This window comes from Arvicanthis niloticus, chromosome 11 (assembly GCF_011762505.2).
Source record: "Arvicanthis niloticus isolate mArvNil1 chromosome 11, mArvNil1.pat.X, whole genome shotgun sequence".
Taxonomy (NCBI): Eukaryota; Metazoa; Chordata; class Mammalia; order Rodentia; family Muridae; genus Arvicanthis; species Arvicanthis niloticus.
In genome coordinates this window covers 71,507,174-71,529,471 of record NC_047668.1, presented here as the reverse complement: position 1 = coordinate 71,529,471, position 22,298 = coordinate 71,507,174, and the positions used below count along the sequence as shown (strand labels likewise).

Here is a 22,298-nt window from a genome sequence, read left to right as displayed (position 1 = left end):
TGGTGGTTTGAGTTAGAACAGCCCATATAGTTGAATGCTTAGTCACCAGGGAATGGAATTCATTGATTAGAAGCCTTGTTGTAGGAAGTATGTCACTGGCCAACACCCAGGTCAGTGTTTCTTTCTCTCAGCCTATGGATATCAATGTAGCTCTTAGCTACTTCTCCAGCACTATGCCTGCCTGCTGCATGCTCCCTGCCATGATGACAATGGACCACGTCTCTGAAGACATAAACAAAGACCCAATTAAATACTCTCTTTTATAAGATTTGCTATGGTCACGGTGCCTCTTCATAGCAATAAAACAGTGACTAAGACAACTACCACTCTAGTTTGAAGGGGGAAAATAAGAGAAATGAAGCCAAAATACCACATCCTCCAAAAGTCTCTGTACAACAATCAGAAGAAGCAAAGCTATCCTAGTCTGGCTGGAATGCAGTCGATGCTGGGGAAACCCACCATATACTACAGGGCAGGAACACTGAACCCTAATCCTGAATGCCAATGGTTCCACTGGGAACCCGGAGGCACCACTATCTGATGTTGAATGCCACTTGCAAGGACTTCAAGAGATGAGGGCTCTTGGAAAACAGAAGGTTTCCGTTCATAGGGGCACGTCTGCATCCTTGGCTGTCACAGAGTCAGTGCTGAAGGCAAAGAAGCATGCTGCATGCATGCAAATCTGATCCATCCTACCTGATCTTTAGGACCAAAGCTAATGTCAACCCCTCTGGGAAACCTTTCTCTGTCTTTCCCTGGACAATTTTTTTTTTTCTTTCGAGACAGGGTTTCTCTGTATAGCCCTGGCTGTCCTGGAACTCACTCTGTAGACCAGGCTGGCCTCGAACTCAGAAATCCACCTGCCTCTGCCTCCCGAGTGCTGGGATTAAAGGCGTGTGCCACCACTGCCCGGCTCCCTGGACAATTTTAACATATCAGCCTTTACAGAACTGTTCAAGATGGAAGGTACGAGGTGTTCACCTTAAAGCCGTCTGGGTAAGAAGCCCTTCTAGAACACTATCTGTCCCCTCCCTTCCAAATTGGAACTTACAATAAGAATCAAGATCATATTATAATTATTTAAATAAAAACTGAAACAGAAGCTGAGGAGACACCTTGCTGGGTAAAGCACGCATGCATCTGTAAAGACCAGAATTCAGATCCCCAGAGTCCATGTGAATGTCGAGCAGACATGGTGGCTGCCTATAATCCCAGCATCCAGGAGGCAGAAACAAAAGATTCCCAGACAAGGTAGGACTAGCTGAGTAGGTAAACTCTGTCCAAGTGAGAGACACTTCTTCAGCACAGATGTTGGGGAAAGACCAAGGAAGATGCCAGGCATTAATCTCCAGTCTCCACATGCATTTACACACATATATACATTAACCCTTCATATACATACACACTCACACATGTGAATACATGCACATATTTACTTGCAACTCCCCCCCCAAAAAAAAAACCAAACACAAAAATCCACCCCAGGTTTTCTTTTTTAGAAACTAATACTTATCTATATACAAGGCATTATGATATGATCAGTATATCAGTACTTGTGAGTATCCTAGAAGCAGTCGATCTTCAAATTTAAAATTGCCATGTCAGATTTATTTTAATTAGGGCTGGAATGTCTCTACGTGACTGAGTTCAATCTTCAGGAAAGAATGATAGCAAGAAAATAAGGAGAGAGGGGAAGATTAAATTTGAAAAGAGGAAAGATTAAATTTGAAAAGGTACAAATAAACTATGCTGAGTTCCCTAAAATCCAGGTCCCGTTAAAGAGGGAGGGCCGTGTCAACCTTACTGTGAAGAAGGCTACCTCTCTGGCCAAAAAAGACAAACAGCATCTGAATAATTACACATATTAGTCTCTCACACACACATGCACAAGCAAACCCACAGGCCCTGGTACTAAAAGTGAAATTGGTAGTCTCTATTACAAGCGCCTTTAGTTTTAAAGATTCTGCTTGCCAAGGTACATCTACTCACATCTTGCTCTCCCTGTGACTGATGATGTACCAGTCTTTTCAAATGGGGCCACAACAACCCGTTATGGGGGTACCCATTGTGCCAAGCCTCTGGCAGAACAGGGCAGGACCAGCACAAAGATGAGACTGACATGCACCCAGGCAGGGCTAGGGACGCGGTGTGAGCTGTGAATCCCCTTCATGGGTGGCCTAAGGCTCTCTATGCAATAGAGGCTTTCTCAGCACCAGCCAGGGCTGCATATTCCCCTCCCCAGGGGACATCCACATGACTCCACTCCCTCCTCCCCTGCTGTTTTCAGAACCCTGCCTTATCTGCCTTCCTCCCCCTTCCCCCTGAAATAGTAGGCTGTAAGGCGTCTGCACACAGTCATGATAAGCGCTGATAAAGAGAGACTCTTAGAGAGCCATGCAGGGACAGGGAGGACAGAACCCATGCTCGCCTGCAGGCGGGCTGGGGCTTCTACAGCACCAGCATCCTGGAAGCAAATTTTAAACCTTCACCCCAGCCATGTAAAGAGTGATGCAGACAGTTTGGCTGACGAACCTAGGAGGTGAGTCTGAGTCTAAGCCTGGTGCCTACCAAGAGACATCATCTGGCCTCTATCTTCACTGATAGACCATGGCTGAAGATACCATTCCTTCCCCAATTCCCAAAGTGATCCTCATTAGAATTTAGATGTGTGTGACACATATTCGTTTTTAAGGGTCTACAACTGAGTGAGCTGACTAAACCCAATGTAACTGTCTCACTTCACATCCAAAGACCTCTAAGCCCAGAGAGGTCAAGCGTTTTCCCTAAGGTCACAGAGCTCATTATTAGCAGCAGTGTTAGGCTGGTGAAAACTAAAGCTAGCTGTGAATGCATCGTCCTGTGAATATGTACTGGCTGATAAATGCTTGAAAGCGGGCGGCAAATACAAACTCAGCAAACCACAGCCACTTCCTATGCGTGTCATTATAATGAGAACTACCATCTGTCTAAGAAGTAGCCCTTGGATGAAAGGCAACCCCTAAACCCACGAGAGTCAGACACACAGAATTCAATCAAGTGGCCTCCTTAACAATATAATCAGCCTCTAACCACAGCCGTCACGATTTACATTTCACAATGGACTTCTAATAACTAACATTTTTGTGTGCTTATCATCCGACAAGCATTTTCTAAGCACTGTGTATACACTATGCTATTTATTCCAGACAACACACTTAGATAGATACTGCAGGCTTTGTGCTAGAGACGAAGAAATAAAAGAGGTTATGCAATTGGCCTGTCAGTCATAGCTAGAGCTGAATCAGTGGCCAGGGAGGGGAGCAGACTAGAGCTCACATCGTTCTAACACAAACCCTGGCACTACGCTGCTAACTGTGGCATTACCTGCTTCAACATCTGGCCCTCTGCTGCATCCTTTACAACTTTTAAGTTTTAAAATACATACTCATTAATAACCACAATAGAGATAATACCCAATTTTAAAAAAAAGAAAGAAAAAGAAAAGAAAAAAAGGAGATTTAATAACACAAATGGATGGATTTAGAAATTTAGGAGGCAGTTTATGTTAATGGAAACAGCATGATAGAAACAGGAAAATCACACCCTCACAGAAGCACAAGGAGGGGGGATGGGATAAGGGGATAAAATTTGAAATGTAAATATTATAACCAATTTTTAAAAAGGGAAAAAAGAGAAAAGTTGTTAGAACTAACATCTTTAATAAAATGTCAGCCCTCTAAAAAAAATTATCTTGATACTAAAACTTGTTTTGAGAATTGTATATTGCAGAATACACAGCCTTGGTGTATCTACTCATCAAGCATACTGAGCAGATCTGCTCAAACCTCTGATGTCCTGGAATTCCATCTGGATACAGTGAAGACACAGCATCAGAGGCTTATCAATTTACTCTTCCCCGCACCCCTCTTCTAATACCTCAACACCCGTAATCAGCTTGAAGAAGTTAAAGAAGAGTCAGCGCCCCTATTCCCTGGGCTTGGGGACTAAGGTGGTAAATGTTGGGCTGTCTTTCTAGGGAAAAGTAGTGGTTTTGTTGGAACAGGGAGGATTAGCTAGGATTTATTGCATAGCCATAACCTACTGGTAGAAATCTGTATAATTACTATCAAGATGAAGTTATAATTTCTTAAATAGTACAAAATTTACTTTGATTTCAAATTCAAGGTTTTCATTGGTTCGAGCTTCTTATTGATATAAAAGTGAGATGAATATTGATACTCTCATGGGCATTGCGCCTGTATAACACATTTAGGAATACAAGGCTTAGACCCAGTCCTTCTTTAAGTTTTCTAACTGATTTGAGATGGTTAGACTGTAAGTTAAGGAACTATAGCAAATTCATGGCTTTGAGTTTATTGTTAGGGTGTTTTCTATATTTTATTTAGAAATAGCTGAGAGGAGTTAACAGACAACAGTCCAGGTTACCTTACATGGATAGTTGGTTTTCAAAACATCATAGTTCACAGAATTGATGTTACAAACATTTCTATATTAATGTTCATTTTGATTAGAGACCTGTCTACTCCTGACAGCTTCCTGTCTTGAATTCTAAGAAGAAATTGAGCATCTTTGGAGGTACTCCAGCTGTGGGGGGACAGCAACTAGGCAAGAATTGCCTCTTTCCATCTACAGACAAATTATTGTCCAGAAAAGGACACACTTGAAGAATAGTCGACTGATTATATCTGCCTAGACAGAGTAACCAGCCCTTAATAATTCTGCATCACTAAGGTCTGTCAGAGATTCTGGGCCAGAAGGCTGAAGATTTGATGCTCCAACGTTCTGTAGTATAGGGACTGTCCAGGTGTTCAGCGGTCTCTATAAATTGGCTAAGTTTTAGAAGCTATGCTTAGTGCTTCCCATAATTTCAGTTAACTCAGTCATTCTGGATTTCTGACGGGGTTGAATACCTATAGTCTCATAGCCAATCCTGGCTATTTACTTTGAGAGAAAAGATCTGAGTGGATGGTTTTCAGCTGACATTCACTCTAAAGCCAAGAAAAAAGCCAGGTTCAAAACTAAGTGTTTTAGTTAGGAGAGATGACAGAGGTTCTGGTTAGTCAACAAAATGATGGACTGGGTACTAGGACTATCTTGTACCTCACTGGTACAAATAGGCATAATTATGCTCTAATTGTATTTTGAGAGAAAAGTTTTATTTTAACAGGAAGGGTGATATGTAGAAGGAGCTAAGGGGGAAGAAGTACCGAGAGGAAGAGAAGGAGTAAGGAGAGGAGAAGAAGAAGGAGAGGAGAAGCTAGGTGATGAGAGAGAGAAGGAGAGAGAAAGAGAGGGTGGGGCATAGAGGCAGATGTTCACGTGTCTCCACCAGTCAAAGATAGTTGATCTATCTAGGTTGGATATTGAGTTACACTTCTGATTGAGCATTACCAAACTTATAAAACCTTTGATTAACATTTTTTAAAAAATTGTATAAAAGCAAAAAGGAAAAGGGGGCATGGGAAGGGGTTTTCTAGGGAGGGGAAATGGGGAAAGGGGATGGCATCTGAAATGTAAATAAAATATCCAATTAAAAAATAAAGAAATAGATGATAAAAAAGAAAAAAATAACCACAATAAAGAAAACTGTGTGACTTGAGGGGCACTTTGTGCCTCCTGCTTGATTTTTTTTTTTTTTTTAATCAACCAAATACAGCCTTAATAAGTAATGGCAGGTCTGGGCTGCAGGTCAGTTGTAAAGCACTCGCCTAGCATACATGAGTCTTTGGGTGCTATCCTTGGCCCTAAAAACAGTAATGTTATTATTATAGTTACAACTTTAAAGGTGATGCTAGATTGTGAATAAGTGATTGAAAATAACCCCAAAGTAAAAATATGTTTCCTTGTCTTTTCAAATTTTAAAGTGTGTGTAGTCACACAAGCTTTGAAAATGTAATTTTAATATTGCATTCTAATTTCTTATGGAAGGAAGGGAAACACTCCAGTACAAATGACTGAAGAACATACATTGCTTAAGTAGCTTATGTTAAATTTCTATCTAACAAACCCAGTATCTGTACACAAGGCAGTATGTCGGGCTATAGCACCAAAAGCAGGACTCTTCCTGTCAGAATTCCTTCCTGCCTTTGCTGGACACCAGAAAGGAAGCACCCCACCATAAACCGCCTGACACGAAAGGTTCCAAACAGAGGCAGACGGTAGATAGACACCACCATGACTGTAAAGAACTAAGGCCAGGAGCTGTCTGGAAAGAGGAAGGTTGGGGTGGGTATTCGCGGACTAGGGTTGTAGAGAGCAAAGCAAAGGGGAAAACGTGATGAAGCAAGCTTCATCAGGAAGGTTGCTGTCTGGAAAGTCAAGGGAGACACTGGGCAGAGAAAGAAAGGAAGGTAGATGTATCCCCACAGGCCCTGGAGGGCTGACCAGGTGAAGACAGTAGGGTCTGTTATCTAGGCTGGAAGGACAATTCCCCTGCCTTTAGTAGGAAGATCTATGCTACTCAGACCTTCAAATAAGATCTTCTTTCTAAACTAACAACCAGGGGTCAGCATGAGCAGGCACTGTGCACCTTGTGGAGCAGAGCGCTGACAGTCACTGGGAGGAGGTTACCTAGGAGCATCCAAGGCAAACCTCTGTGCACATCTCACAATGTGATGGGATGTCAGACACAATGTGGCTGGCTGCCGCATGCTCTAGCCACCATACACTCTACACCTTGTTGGATTTTTACCTACAAAGGATTAGCCAACACAAACCCTTCTTCCTCAAGTTGCTGTGAGGGTTAGTTTCCATTATCAACTCGACACAGTCTAGAATCACCTAGAAAGACAGTGTCGACTTAGGAATGTCTGGATCAGGTTAGCCTGCTAGCAGGTCTATGAATGATTATCTTATGTCCTTTGAGGTGGGGAGACCCTGAATGTGGGGGCCTGGTCTTGAAGACAAGCAGAAAGAGAGCTGAGCATAAACATCTGCGTATCAATTCAGAGCTCTCTGCTCTTGACAATGGATACAATATAGCTAGCAGCCTCCGATCCCTGCGGTTCTGATCCCTCCCTTCTTGCTCTGATGGACTGTCAACTTTAACTGGGAACCATATAAACCCGTTCTCCTTTAAGTAATTGTTGTCAGGGGACTTTAACACAGCAATAGGAAATGTAACCAAGACAGTTTGTTTGGTCTGATACTTTGTCATAATCACAAGAAAAGTAACCAGTATACATCTTAGGGCAGAGGTAACAATGAGGACTGTGGAAGGGAGCTGTCAATCAAAAACATCTCTTATGTCTGATTACTGCCAGAATTATTTTAACAAAAGGCTAAATAAATGTCTCTCCTTTTTCCTCAGAGAGACAAGATAACAACCAGGAAAAGCCATTCCTGCTCACGGTCATGCATAATTTTCAGGGTTGTAGGGAGTACAGATAGACCCAGGACACCATTGTAAAACTAAAAGGCTCTCCCCCCAACCCCCAACCAGGTATAGTTTATTTATAGGCAAACAAACGATACTTTTTTGGCATAAGTATATCACATGTAAGATTTAGGATAAATTTTTTTGTTTAAAAAAAAGTATTTGCTGTTTATCTGAAATTCAAATTATTCGGGCATCCTGTATTTCAGCTGGAATCTGGGCTCTGCATAGCTAATGATGGATATTTCGGAGGAGGAAAGAAGACAAAGGAAGGAGCTCATGGCTGCCAGAAAATACCTGACAAGAACAGCTTAAGGAAGGATGGGTTTATTTTGACTCACAGTTTGAGAAAACAATCACCATGGCAGAGAAGCCATGGTGGCCGGAATCCAGGCAACTGACCACATTGCATTTGCAGTGAGGAGACACAGAGCAAGGGATGCTGGTCCTCAGTTCACTCTGTCCTGTTTTATTCTGTCTGGGACAGTGCTGCCTACATTTAGGGTTGATCTTCCTACCCCAATTGGGCTAATCTAGAAACTCCCTGACAGGTATGTCCAGAAGTTTGACAGTGTTAACTACCGCTAACTGCTTTTATGTTCTTCAGGATATTGGTGTTGCAGTTGTAGCTTGGTGATGGAGTGCTTGCTTAATATTTACAAGGCAAAGGTAGGTTAACCCCAGATGCTCATCAGTGGGATAGGCTCAGAGGTATTTCTTAAATGTCCAAGATCTTTAACGTAATTTTATCTACTTTAATTCTCACTACAATAGTGATAACTAAGAAGACAACTATTAACGCTTCCTATAAATTAACAAACAAAAGTTTCAAGAAGTTAAATGAACTTTCTCTACCCTGAAAAAACAGAACAGGCTTCTTATTCCAGCCTTCCTACCCATCCTCCTACTCCAGAACCCCTACTCCAGACTCCCCGTCCTGGTACACCCTGAATACTTGGAAGGAAGGAAAGGAGAAGAAAGGCTAATGTCTGAGGAGACTCACTAATGGCCGTCAAAAGAGCAATTTGCCATATGTATTTCCCTTTCTCATAGACAATGCTCTAAAATGAAGGCTAAGCTTTAAAAATGATCATAACGGCTAACTAAAAATCAAATGTCTGTTCTTTAGATGAATACTATGCCCTGGCTAGTCTTCAGTGCTTTGCTCCTGTTTATCTATTTGTTTGTTCGTGCTTTTTACTTAGCTTTGTATTTTTAACTATGTAGCTTAGTCTATAATGGGTTTCACCACAGTATTTTATTTTTTATTTGCTTGTTTCTTTATTGAAACAATTTGAGCTGTAGCCAAGACTGGCTTAGAACTTACAGCAAAATTCCTACCTCAGCTTCCCAAGGGCCAGGCTTTGCAAACATGTACCACCCTCCATTCAGCCGTTTGCTCCTGAGGAACTCCAGCACTGTGGTCTAAAGCAAAGTCTTCCTTTCCAAACGAAGCATGTTTGTGCACTGCCCCCAACTTAGGCCAGAATAAGAGAACAATCACTGTGTACTGTACTAGAGTTTGGGTTTCTATAAGAGACCTAGGGAAGGGAACTGAAGGTAGATGTTTCAAACTTGAGAAATGAGACAGACACATAGCCTACCACAGAGTGGCAGGGGCAGGGGGAGCCTCAAACCTCAATGACCACACTAGGCACACCAGCTAAGGCAGGTGGCGCTCAGGTCAAAACAGCACTGTAAGAGAAATGTCTAGATGTGTTCTGCCTCTTCCCTGCCAGAAGACAGTAGATATTAGCATTTTGAGCTTTGAGCTGGGGTTGGGGTTTGGCTGGGATTAAAGTAAGATTGTAATGGAAACACACAAACAAACCCTGATCAGCAATTAAAACATAAAGCACACATTCATGGACAAAACTGAAGTTGAAACAGGATAGAATGAGTATTCATCCATTCATTTCGCCATCTAGCTGGGCAGCTCTTCATCAAGTGAGCACTGTATACTTCCTGTGTTCTAGAAACTTCCAGGGGTAAGAGGTTGAATCAAGTTCTTCACTGTACATCAAACCCTTAGTTGTTAAGAAATCTGATGAGAGGACTGACCTCAATTCTCCATGGTGTGGGCTTGGCTTTTTTTTTTTTTTTTTTTTTTAACTTCTTGAAAACCTAATTGGGATAGAAAATGGTTCTATATCAATAACACATTCTTCATGAAACTAAACATGAGCTGGTTCAAATTCATGAATCTAAAGAATGGAATATGGGCTTTGGGGTCACCTAGTCCTAGATGTGTGGTGTTGAGGATTGAACCCAGGGCCTCTTGCATTCTAGGCAAGCACTCTACCACTGAGGTATATTTCTAACCCTGGTTCTGGATTTGAGTTCTAGCATAAATTTTGACTGAGTGATACTAGGCAAAGCATGTGAACCAGTGACACCAATCTGTGCAGCTCCGGCCTGGGAATCACAGCTGCCTTAGAGAGCTACTGCAAAATCTACGTGTCCCCTGTGCCACTGCCCTGAGTCTAGATCCCTTAAACACTACCATTAGCCTCTGCCAACCAGCAGCTCCCACATCATCTCCTTCCCCATGAGCGCCCTCACTTGTTCAAACTCACTATTTCACAGAAAGATGTTAACTTTGATTTTCCAAGTGGTCCACTTGAAGATGGTTCATTTTTCCTTCTATCTAATTATAATACACAAACACACAGAGAGAGAGAGAGAGACAGAGAGAGAGAGACAGAGAGAGAGACAGAGAGAAAGAGAGCGAGAGCACACTAGTTCTTGTTTCAAAATTACTAGTATTTATGATATTTATGATAAAAATACATCTGGGAAATATCTGGCTACGCAGAGGTGAATAACTTCCTTTGCTTTGTGGGGTCATGGTCTCTCTGTGTGTGTGTTTAACTGTGAGTGTGTGTAGGCCAGAGTGTTAGTATTCCGTCTAAACTCCACCTCCCCAGTTACCTGGCAACAGCCAGGTATGCTCCTCCCCACAGTTACCTGGCAACCGCCAGGTAGGCGGATCCACTATAAAAGGGGCTGCTTGCCCCCTCCTCTCTCTCTTACTCTCTTATCCTCTTACCCTCTTGCCTCTCTGTCCCCTCCCCCACCTTCCTCTCTCCACGTGGTCATGGATGGCCGGCCTCTACTTCTCTCTCTCTTATCTCTTCCATCTTCCTCTCCCCACCTTTGCCCCATCTCCTGAATAAACCTTCCCCCCCTTAGAACCGCGTGGTCTGGAGTGGTCTGTTCTGCACAGCGGTCGGATTTCTTACATCTTTCTTACACAGAGGTTGATGCTGTGTCTTCTACACTTTCTATTTCCAGACGGGGTCTGTCACTGAACCTGGAACTCACCCATTAGGCTAGACTTGCAGGACATCAAGTTCTAGGGACTTCCTGTGTCTCCCTCCCCAGCCCTGGGACTAGAGGCATGCACTGCCAAGCCCAGAGTTTTACATTGGTCCTAGTGGAGCAAATGGCTTCTAATGCACTCACAGCAAGCACTGAGCTGTCCCACCCCCCCAGCCCTGGGATGTTTCCACCAACTCTGGTACACTAAAGTGCATTGCATCTGACTTTGTAACATTTCTCACCCTCCTTGATCCCTGAGACCTGAAAACACATGGCTCCTTCCCCTGAAAAGCCAGCCCAGCACACACTGGTTGTTGGTTGTTGGTATGGTACATTGTTAATGGCTGATGGGTGAGTCTCTGAGCTAACTAAAATGACTGAAGCAACCATCAGTGCCAACAGCAGAGGCATAGAGCCATAGATCTTATGATCTAGAAATTCTTCTTGCTTCCTGGTTTTTGTTTGTCTGTTTTGTTTTGTTGTTGTTGTTTTTTGTTGTTGTCTAAGAATATACCTAACAGTTCTATGGCTCAATAATACACAAAAAGAGATCATTCTAAAACTAAACTTCCTTTATTTGGTCCTTGGACTCTAGGTAGAGAAGCAAGCTATGAAAAGTAGCTTTCTCATTGTAGTCTCTCTACAATGGGGAAAGATAGAGGCAGGAAAACAAAACTGGGCATTTCCCTAGAGTAAGCAATTTTGGGGAAATAAAGAAGAAAAAAAAATATTACAGAGAGGAAGGTTGATCATAGCCAAAGCCAAAAATGCAGGGTTCTAGAGGCCAGTCAGGTAGCTGTCAGCAGGAGCCCAGAGCATCCGGCCATGCTAGCTCCTGTGTGACATGTGTGGAATGTCATTGCAGTACCTCAGGCATCATCTAACTCCTCGGTCAATAAGTTCTCCTAGAGAAAGAACTACGAGTCCATCCAGCTCTGCAGAGGTAGGTCTAGGTGTCGCTACACTCTGAAAGATTGTGCCAAGCTTGTCCTCTCAGTTGTGAGCTTACATACCAATGTATTTCTGATACTCCTTGATAAACACAGTGTCTCCTACTAGGCTATTTGCTCACGGGACATGGTGCCAGGCACAGGGGGCATTCAATAAACATCTGCTGAATGGATGAAAGAAGGCCAGAATGAGAAACGACTACTTCACTCTGGCCACTGCTCAGCATCTGCGTGGCACAGCAGCTTCCTTTCTGTTCAGAGGTAAGTTCCTCAGGGCACACACCCTGAGCCCAGTGGATGAGAGGATAGGCAGACGGGAGCTCCTACAAGGCAGACCTGGAACAGGAGCCTCTCAGGACTAACTGGTGAGTGGGCCTCTCAGACTTCGGAACAGTTCGCACTCTGAGAGCCATCAGATGGATGAGAAAAGACACTTCGCATTCACAAGACGCTTCCATCTGCCCAGGAAGAAGGCTGGCACGACAGGATGTTACTGTCCGAAAAACAACCCAACAGCTGTACTCAAGGTGGATGTGCACAAAAGCCAAGCATACTCCCCTCCTGCCAATGATACATTCTGGACTCACCCACTGTATTTTTCTAACTCCTTTTTGAGTTAGTTACATATGTGGCCTTAAATACTTCCCAGATACGAGCCCAGAAAGTACACTCCTGTGCAGCCGGAAAAGGTACTCCCTCTTTCTTTCACTTCCGAATTCAGGCTGAGGTTACAGGCAAGCAGTATCACAGCTGGCTTAAGGGTGACCTCCAGAACACTTCAAGGTGAGGATGGGAAGACTGGGATGCCGGAGGACACTGCAGCACTGGGGTTTGGTGGCAGGCTTGAGTTTCTCCTCTGGGCGGGTCTGAGTCCAAACCTGTTCCCTCTGGAGTTTCTATTTTGTTTGGATGTGGTGAGTTACAATGACAAAGCCCGTTCTTGTCCTCTTGGTCCTCTCAGCCCGCTTCTGGCCACTTCACATGGTTTCTGTCAGAAAACTAAATTTCAACCAGGTGCAGCCCTGCTGATTAACATTATAATGGATTGTAATTACTTAACAAGCCTATCTATACCCAGAGGGACTCGGAGAGAAAAGTGTTTTGTCAAGTGAAGCTTTTATTTATGTAAAATAGAGCGGCTCTGCTCTGGAGTTCTCTTAGCCTGGGTGAGCCCCTGGAAGCTGGACAGGTTCAGGCTTCAATAAGTTCAGGGGCTGGTGTCTCAAATATCGTGTCTTGTCACTGCCAACTGTAAAGGTGTTTTGTTTTGTTTGTAGCTAACACCCAGTAAGAATTTAAGCTTGATTCTAAACTCTGCAAACAAGTAGTCTTTCTGTTTCCTTTTACCACAGCCCCTTGCATGGGCCCTGGGTACCCAGAGGGTGCACAACTCCCACTTTTAGTAACTTCAGACTTCATAAAAAAATCTTTGGAAGTGTGCATTCTGACCTGTGGAAATAACAGAGCAGTCTCCTATCAGATTCTTCAAAGACTTCCATAAAATCTTCCTCCCCGATTTCAACTGTACAAAGGGATTGTTTGTACAAACCTATAAATGGGTGCATCTCTGAACTCTCATCAGAGGACCTTCCTTTTGCAGGAGATAGAAATCAGTGAATGCAAAGAACCTCAAAGGGACAGCTAACACAGACCTTCGGAGTGCTCAGATCTAAATGGGCCAGCTGTACCACACCCTCTCCCCCCTCCCCACAGCTCTAGGAGCACTATGAAAACGAAGAAGGACCGAGCATAAGAAGCAAACGGAGACCGGGCAGTGGTGGCGCACGCCTTTAACCCCAGCACTTGGGAGGCAGAGGCAGGCGGATTTCTGAGTTCGAGGCCTGGTCTACAGAGTGAGTTCCAGGACAGCCAAGGCTAACAGAGAAACCCTGACTCAAAAAACTAAAAAAGAAGAAGAAGCAGAAGAAGAAGCAGAAGAGTGCTTGCCAGACATGCCAGGGCGGCAGTACCATTGAACTCACAGTTGCTATGACTGTATGAGTAGGACCTGTACACGATCAAGCCAGACAAGAGCCTGGTATGAATGGGGAGGGGCTCGGGAAGTCCCGCCCCTAACTGAGGTGATCGATGGCTGCTGGAGAGGGAAAGTTAGTTTTCCTCGAATATGCAGCCACTAAGAGGTTCCCTATCCTCCTGTAGATGGTTCTGTATCCACGCACACACAGGCAGCACTAGGTGGACTCGGAGAGTTTATAAACAGAATACATGAAATTGGGAGAGGAAAGGAGGGGTCAGTGTAACACGGGAATGTAACCTGAATGAGTGTTGGAGTCTTGAGGCTCTTCCTCATTCTCGAAAGATGAGAGAGAAACGAATGAAGACCAAGGCAGGGACACTGTGGTGAGTCTAAGGTGACCCATGGGCCCTTATGACTGCAGACTCATAAACAAGGTGCAGAGCAGTAGGCAACAGGGCAGGAAGGTCCAGACGGCCTGGCTGCGCTGTCTTACGGGAACGAATTGGGTTTTTCCGCCCCCCTGAGGGATTTTTTTTTTTTTTTTTTTTTTTTTTTTGACAAAGTTCAGGCAAGGGGGAACCAATTAGTGGACTGCTGAGATAATCCAGACACTGTGTAAGTGACGTGGGCCCCAGAGGGCCATGGAAATAGTAACACTTGGGATCTCTTCTTACAGCAGACACTGCAGCTGCTGCTAGGAACTGAACATGGGGGAGGCATCAAGGACAGTTCTGCCTGGTTGCTGGCCTCAATCTCGAAAGGTAGAGTTGACATGACTTGAGCTGAGGAAAACTAGCTTAGATTGGGCTGTGGGGGATTAGACATACAACACCATATGTATTGATTTTTAGATGTACCATGCACAACCAAACCTCACTGAAGCTAAGAAAGGCATATGTATATTCTGGAGTTCCAAATTTGGTATAGCCTGGAATCAGGAATTTAAAGTTAACAGCATTGAAAATGTGTTTAAATCCACCCAACTGAATAAAGCTGATACAGTCAAACCAAACACCAGCTCCTAAATACTCACTCCTATTTCTAATCACTAATTGGCTTCCATAAGTAATGAAACCTTGTCTACAATGGTCATAATTGCTAGGGCTTCCAAAGCAATCTGACGATAAGTAATTGAATCACTTTCAAAAGCTGTTAGTGATTGACAGCTGCTGGGGGTGGGGAGAATCGGGTGTTTTAAGGTTGTGGTCACTGGCTTGTCAACCATGCTCCAGTGGATGCCCACACGTTTAAGAGTATATGGGTAGTCCAGATTATAATTGATAAGTTTTTAAAAATGAGGACACACAGTTGGATGGGTAAAGAAAGGCGGGGTAGATCTGGGAGACGTTATGAAGATGAATATAATCAAGATATATTGTGTATCTATAATTCTCAAGAATTAATAAAAGAAAATTTTTAAGTATAAGTAAGTTAAATTTATTTTTAGACCATTGAAAGCTTCTCATAAAAAAACAAGGAGAAAAACTTCTTTCCCTGGGCCATCTGTTCTTAAGATGCTAAGTCTGTGAACATCTACACATGGCTCTTCAGATATTAACAAAATTGCTGGAATGCAATGTGGCCAAATCCTTTACCAAGAGTTTCATATAATTTTCTTACTTGTTTACACAATCCTGAGTGGTAAGAATGATCATTTTCCCATTGTTCACACTAAGAAACAGGTATCTGGGGCTTAAGTCACATGCCCAAAGTCCTAACCAGTAAGTGTCTGGGACATACAGTGAGAACTCTGGGATTCCAAAGACTGGACTGCTAGGGACCGAGGGAACTGAGTCTCAGCTATTCACTACATTGGCTAGATACTGCACATGTGTGTTTATTTGTGTGTGTGTGTGTGTGTGTGTGTGTGTGTGTGTGTGTGTGAGAGAGAGAGAGAGAGAGAGAGAGAGAGAGAGAGAGAGAGAGAGAGAGAGAAGGGGGGTTGGACAGAACATAGATAATGCTTGACCTGCCATGAAGCAGGAGTCTGGATGTGCTAGCCCTAGACCAAGGAGGAATTGGTAAGATAACCAGACAACTATATCAATTATATGCCAAGTGGAGCAATACTGAATTAGATGGTAAGTATTGTCGGAACAAGGAAGGCGTCTTGGATGAACAATTCCCAGCCTAGCATGTCCCCTTTATAGAGTCTTTCCACTTTATTCTGTCAAAAAAATGCTGAAAGTTTTCAGAAATGCTGTAAGAGGACAGAGATATGTCCTTGTACAATATACAAGGACCCCATCAGGAGGGAGGAGGCTTGAGAGGAGACCTGTTTAACATGTCATGTCCCCAGGATCCACCCAGGACATCGTGCTAATGGCTACACCCTGGCATTGATGCTGTAAGAACATTCCCTAGGTGATTTTTGTTGACCAAGGCAGAGCCAACTCAGTGGCCTCCCTTTCCAGTACTGGGGGGTTCAATGGGGCAACTATTAAACATTCTTTGAACTGACACTAAGGGTCCAAGTGCACTGCGGACATAGATTCAATTCCCCGCAACAACCATTTAAGACAGATGATTTTACCATCATCCTTTTACAGAAGAAGAAATGAAATTTCAGAAAGGTTAAATGGTCCACCAAAGGTCAAGGAAAAATTAGGTAGGGAAGGGTGGCCTTCAAACCCAAGCAGTCTGGTCCAAGCATGTACCCATAGCAGCTGTCAGTGTGAGCGCCAGTTGTCAATCTGACCGACCTGGGAAGAAGGAGCCTCTTCTTCATCAGACTGGCCTGTGGCATATATATCGTGTATTTTCATGAATGCTAACTGAAACAGGAGGGCCTAGCTCACTGAGTGGTGTCACCCCTGGGCAGGTGGCCCCTGAGCTGGAAGTAGCAAGGAAGTAACCAGTGTTCCTCCGTGGTCTCTGTTTCAGTTCCCACCTTGACTCCCCTCACTGATGGGCTGTAACACGAAATAAACCCTTTCCTCTCACGTTGGTTTTGGTCAGAGTGGCAGGACAGCCAGGGCTACAAATAGAAACTGTGTCGTGGAGAGCCAAAATAAACAAATTAAATGCATAATACATACATACATACATACATACATACATCTGTGACAAGATAAGTCAAGAGAGTGGCACAAACCAAAGATGTCTTCCAACATAGTATAGTTGTCTTCCAAGATAGTTTTGCTGGCTAGCCAAACCAGTGTAAACAAGCTTCCAATTTTGTGAAGAGACTTTCTCAAAAAAATAAAGCGGAGGACCAAGGAGATGGCTGCACTGGAAAAGATGCCTGCTGCTAAACTGACTCTAAGTTCAAACCCTGGGAACACAGAGTGGAGGGGAAAAAACACTTCCTGAAAGTTGTCCTTGGAGCTCTGTGTATATATATCCATAAACACATGCACACACACACACACACGCACACACACACACGCGCACACACACATGCACACACACATGCACACACACACATGCACAGGAGTACATATAAGTGTGCATGCTAAGTAATAAAAATAAATAAGTGAAGGAAAGGTAAGGCGGCCATCAATAAAGAGAGACATTGTAACATCAAGCTCTAGCCCCCACAGAATCCAGCGCCCCTCTTCTGGTCACAATTCCTACTGTAGCTATATTTCTCAAAGCAAGGTTAACGAGGCCCAAATCTCAAGAATGGACCACTAAAAATGCAGATTCCTCTCAATTATTCCAAACCCCAGAATCCCTAGCTCTGAGGGGAGCAGGGCCACGGTCCTAGCACCTCCCCCTAGTGAGGCCAATGCACATCCAAGTAGTAGCATTTCACCTGGTTTCTCAAAAACCTGGCTCAAATCCTTCCACTTGCCTTGAGCTTTGTCTACAGTCCCCTTTGCCGTCAAAACCTGAAATGTCTTTCTTTCCACTGTCAGGAAGATAGTTCCCTCAGCCTGGCCTTTGCACACTCTAAAATCTAAAAAAAATGTCTGGAGTTTCAGGGTTCAGCCTCACATCTCTCATGAGCCTTTCTTTATATTTCACATCCATATTTAGTTGAATGTGAATGAAAAAAAAAAACTACAACCACCAAATCCAACCCTATGATTCTTATAAAGTGAGGCTTGCAAAAGACCAGTAAAAAGTAAAAGAAACAGCTTCTTGTTTGTTTGTTTTGTTTTTACTATTAAATTATAGTTCAGGTAGTACTCAAATGAAGTCTTAAGTTGGGGAAACTTTGTTCAGCCTTACCCTCAGCTCAGCCGTGCCTATCCATTCCACAGCTCTGAACACAGGCGCTCTCTCTGCGCCTCTCTTCCAGGGCGGTCCAAGCTTGGCACGCTGTGTCCTCTGGCAGATATCTCTGAACATTACCTACATGCTTACACTCATGTGCATGTCTTTTCCCAGAGCCTTCCTGGAATCTCCCAGCTCTCCTAGAACACCTTGGTTTTGAACTTTTGAACTTCCAATCTACTTAGAGTATCACTCGTTTGGGACCAAATTACCACTTAAGTATCGTGTGTGTGTGCGTGTGCGTGTGTGTGTGTGTGTGTGTGTGTGTGTGTGTGTGTGTCCCCATGTGTATGTATACGCATAAATGTATATATATGTAGTATATATGTGTACATGTATATACATATGTGTATACGAATATTAATAGACGTGTATATACACATGTGTATATAAATATGAATATATATACATATATATATGTATATATATATGCTACTATCCTTTCCCTAGAGAAACGAAAGCCCCTTTAGAGTAAGTAACCTGTGGCCTCTTTTTTTATCTCTGGATTAGTTAAAGGGGTAAGCTTGGTAGAATTTGACCACATAAGGAGAACTTGGCAGACAGATGAGTTTAGAGCCAGCCGAGGTATTCCACAGTAAAGCTAGGAGAAGCTGCTTTATGCTCTCCACATGCCCTCACTTCAGGCTGGGCTTCAGAGCCATACCTATGAAACAGTATGTCTCTTCATTTCTTCCAAGGAGAAAGCACAAGGGTTTGAGACCAGGAAACTCTACCTAAAGCTGTAATGCTGTGTGCGTACTTGGGTGACAGACATGGGGAAGGTCGCCCTTTTGCAACTTGTCTCCATTTCCAGCTGTGTTGCTGGGTCCCCATGTTCATTTCAGAGAGCAGCTGCAGCACTCCTCAGTCGGAACCAGCTCCACCATTTGAGTCATTCTTTGGGCTTCTCTCAGTCTTGTTTTTAATCTGTCCAATGCCTGTCATATCCAATTCACACTTGCTATAAGGCAGAAGAGATAATAATTTTGAAAGCACTTTACGTTATCGCACACAATAAAAATGTCAGGGCCACAGCATATGAATCTGCAGGGCTAATGAATAGCCTGGAAGCTCAGACAGACTGTTCCCCACTGGGCAAACAGTGAGCCATAGGAGGCGCGGGCTCAACCTCCAACCCACCTGTGCTTGCCATGCGACCTTGGGTACCCACTTAGCTTCTCTGGAACTCAATGTCCTTGTCTGGAAATGTTGCCTGTGCGCTAGATGATCTGGTCTAGAGCCAAATCCAGCATAAATGTAAGAACCTTGGAGAATGGCTATCGAACAACGAGTTCTGACTGCACACGTCCTTAGAAGAGCTAAGGAGAGAGAGTAGCATCCTGTTCTGCTCTGAATTTGGAGGAGCCTCCAGTTCGGTGTTGCCAGAGAAACTCAGATGCATCCTTCCAACGGGTGCATGGATGTGGAAAACCTGGACCTGCTGTTTGTCTTCTCTGCTCCTCCCACTGCTCCCTCCCACTGCTCCCTCCCACTGCTCCCTCCCACTGCTCCCTCCCACTGCTCATCGCCTCTTAGACCCTCCTGCAACAGGCGCCACCTTCCTGACACTCTCCTCAATAGTTTCTTCCTCCTTCTATACAAAAACACAGATGTTTAGCACTGAAGTCTGTTTGTGAAGTTGATAGACCCTCTGTGACCCTTTGGACATCACGTTGAACAGTGTAAAAGGATAGTGGGTGGGAAGAAAGGGAGACTGAGGTCAGGATCCGAGAAAGTTTGCCTGCTGTCTAAAGTGGAAGCCACAGATCTCCTAGAGCTGAGCTGTGGCTTACAAGGTCTGCTCTAAAAGCCTCTTTGGTAACCATGGTTTCCAGAAGGCTCTACCATAGCCAGGAGCATAAAAAGAGCAGGTTCCCCCCCAACCCCATTTTTCCCCTAAAAACTCCATGTCCTAGAAAAATATGTTTTAAAATATGAGGTAAAGTGATATGTCAAGGGCATGCACACCCTCTGACCCCAAGATATTCATGAAGTTGTCGGCTGTCAGCAGAATGGTCCTCCCACAACTCTTCACGAGGCAGCACACAGCTCTCTGTGCAGACCAAAGAATCTTGAAAATATATTAACCCACAGCAACACTTGCTGCAGATAAAAACATATAACAAACCTGAGAACAGAGATATTCCTGTTCCTTAAGAAGAGAGATGTGGGGGTAGGGTGAGGGGATTCTCTGACTGTCCACGTGCCAAGGTTAATGCATCTGGTTTAAGGGATATTGGCTGGGCCTACTGCAAAATCCCTCATATGTAACAGTAGAATCAGTTAATAGTTAACTCAATTTCAGAAATAGTATTTGATCCAACAATAGCTTGACAATCAAAGCTTGGAAGCATATAATCTTAGGATTCAAAGTACCGACTCCCTATCACCACAAAGAGATCCCGTTCAAAAATACAGCATCCTAAACAAGCTGGAGTTATGTTTCTGGCACTCTAGAGAGGACACCTGAGGGATGAGTACCTTCTGGTATGTCAGCAGAAGAGCTAAACAGTGATTTAGGAAGAGGAGGCTTCCTACCAGAAAGATTTATAAAACTACTCACTGGGCTACCCAAGATAAAGCCAGGAGGCACAAAACCCCTCCAGTCTGAGCTCCACGTGTCTCTCCAAGGACAGAGAGACCCACCCACACACAGTCACTCAACCAGTCCACCAGGCACTTGCAGATTCCCTCCAGCAACCTATGCACCTGCATTCCGGGTTCTCTCCCAACTTGCAAGCCCTCTGTACTGCCCACTGTTGGGACGGCACAGAGGGGACAAGGGATAGTGCCCATCTGTCAAATCTCATCTTTCTTGACCTACTGTGTATGTCTTTTATTTACGAAATAAAATGTGCCTCTTCAAGAAAATTGAGACATATACGCACACAAAAAACCAGACAGTCCAGGGCTCCAGGACCAATGCTTAGGCAGCAGGTCTTTCCCTGGACCCCGGACTCCCGGACGTGGAGGGGCACGACTCACCCAGTCCTCGAAGTGACGGCTCCCATTCTGCAGCAGCTCTTCGAACTGGATGGTGCAGTTGGCCACGAAGTCGTCGTAGCCGATAGGAGCATCGTGAAAGACAGCCAGCTCGATCTTGCGCCCATTGCACACATCAGTGACGAACTCATCGTGCCAGGCCGGACTGTTGGTCTTCTGCTTGGTGGCTGTTTGGCCGATGCGCGAGTCGTCCACGTTAAGGGCAATGTAGGGGTCCAGAAGGAACGTCTGTGGCCGGGGTCCCACCGCATGGCGCAGCGACCAGGCTGTGGGCTTCAAGCTCACGGCCTCGCAGATTTTGATCTTAAGAAGGCCATTGAACACTACCATGGTCGGGGCGGGGGTCACTCCGTCCGCCCCGAGAGCAGGATTGAAGAGCAGGAGCAGGCGCGTCGGGAGCCTAGGGGACTCCTGGGTCCCCTCTTGCCCCACCCCACTCACTTGCTACACCTTGTGGCGCTGCGTCCTGGCGCCGGCGATTCTCAGCGAGTGCATGTATTTCCTCGCCGGATTCCTAACGGAAAACAGGGAGGGGGGAGAGCTGGAGACGTCCGTTTTTGGAGCAAGTCTCTCCCCACCACCACCAGCGACACCTCCACGGGAGGAGACGAGCTGTCGCCTCCGCTGCAAGCCGCGGGGGCTGCCTCGCCGCCTCGCTGGTTCTTCGGGTCCGTGTGCGGAGAAGCAGGCGCCGCACCCGGCGCTCACCTACCTTTCCGAAACATAATCCCCGGGCAATTTCGACTCCCGGAGGGGGAGGGGGCAGCGGGACGGGGCGGGGACGAGAACCGGGGGCACAGATTTCAATCCGGATCCTCTTCGCCCACCCAGCGCCTGCCTCGGACGGCGCGGGGCGGAGGGTGGACTCAGGGATGTTCAGTCTATCCAGAGGGATGCATGTCGAGAGGAAATGGTCCTCCCCGGAGCCAAATTTTTTAAAAATCCACAAGCCGCACGGCCAGGCGGCCCGTCACCTCCCGGGCCAAGCAGAGCCGCGCCGCAGCAGGCGATCGCGAGGCGCCCAATGCCCAGGATCTCACATCCGCGCGGGCTTGGGAGGTAGAGGTGGCCACCACTCGGGTTCGGGGCGCAGGCCGGCACCCGGCGGTGCGCAGCGCGGCGGCCGGGCAGGGACTGCGACTCAGCGCGGCCCCTCCTCCCGCCCGCCGGCGCCCGCCCGCCCGCCGCGCTCCCCGCGTCCGCGCTCTCGGCTGCCGCCGGCTCGCCGCCCGCTAGAGCACTCAGCCCGCGATCTGCTTCCCTCGATCGCCGTGCGAGCGATTCTCCCTCCCTCTAATGCAGGAAATGCGCAAAAGACGTCAGTGTGTGTGCGTGTGTGTGTGTGTGTGTGTGTGTGTGTGTGTGTGTGTGTGCACGCGCGCGCGCGCGCGCGCGCCACTGTTTGGGGAAATAGAAAGTTTTGCCGGTTGGGGGAGCAATACGGGAAAAG

The 22,298-nt window shown here is 45.4% G+C and overlaps 1 protein-coding gene across 2 annotated transcripts in view; it reads right to left on the bottom strand.

Moving 5' to 3' along the window:
- Positions 1-22,135, bottom strand: part of Prkce (protein kinase C epsilon) — a 486,892-nt gene extending 464,757 nt beyond the window's left edge. The window contains exons 1-2 of one of the 2 annotated variants that reach the window (XM_076942405.1): positions 21,561-22,128; positions 20,831-21,362 (exon numbers count right to left, since the gene is read on the bottom strand). In XM_076942405.1, the coding sequence (XP_076798520.1) occupies positions 20,831-21,178 (348 nt within the window). In that variant the 5' untranslated portion in view covers positions 21,179-21,362; positions 21,561-22,128. Of the gene's footprint in view, positions 1-20,830 lie in introns of both variants that reach the window. The other variant, XM_076942406.1, reaches the window with a different exon arrangement.
- Positions 22,136-22,298: the final 163 nt, after the last annotated feature.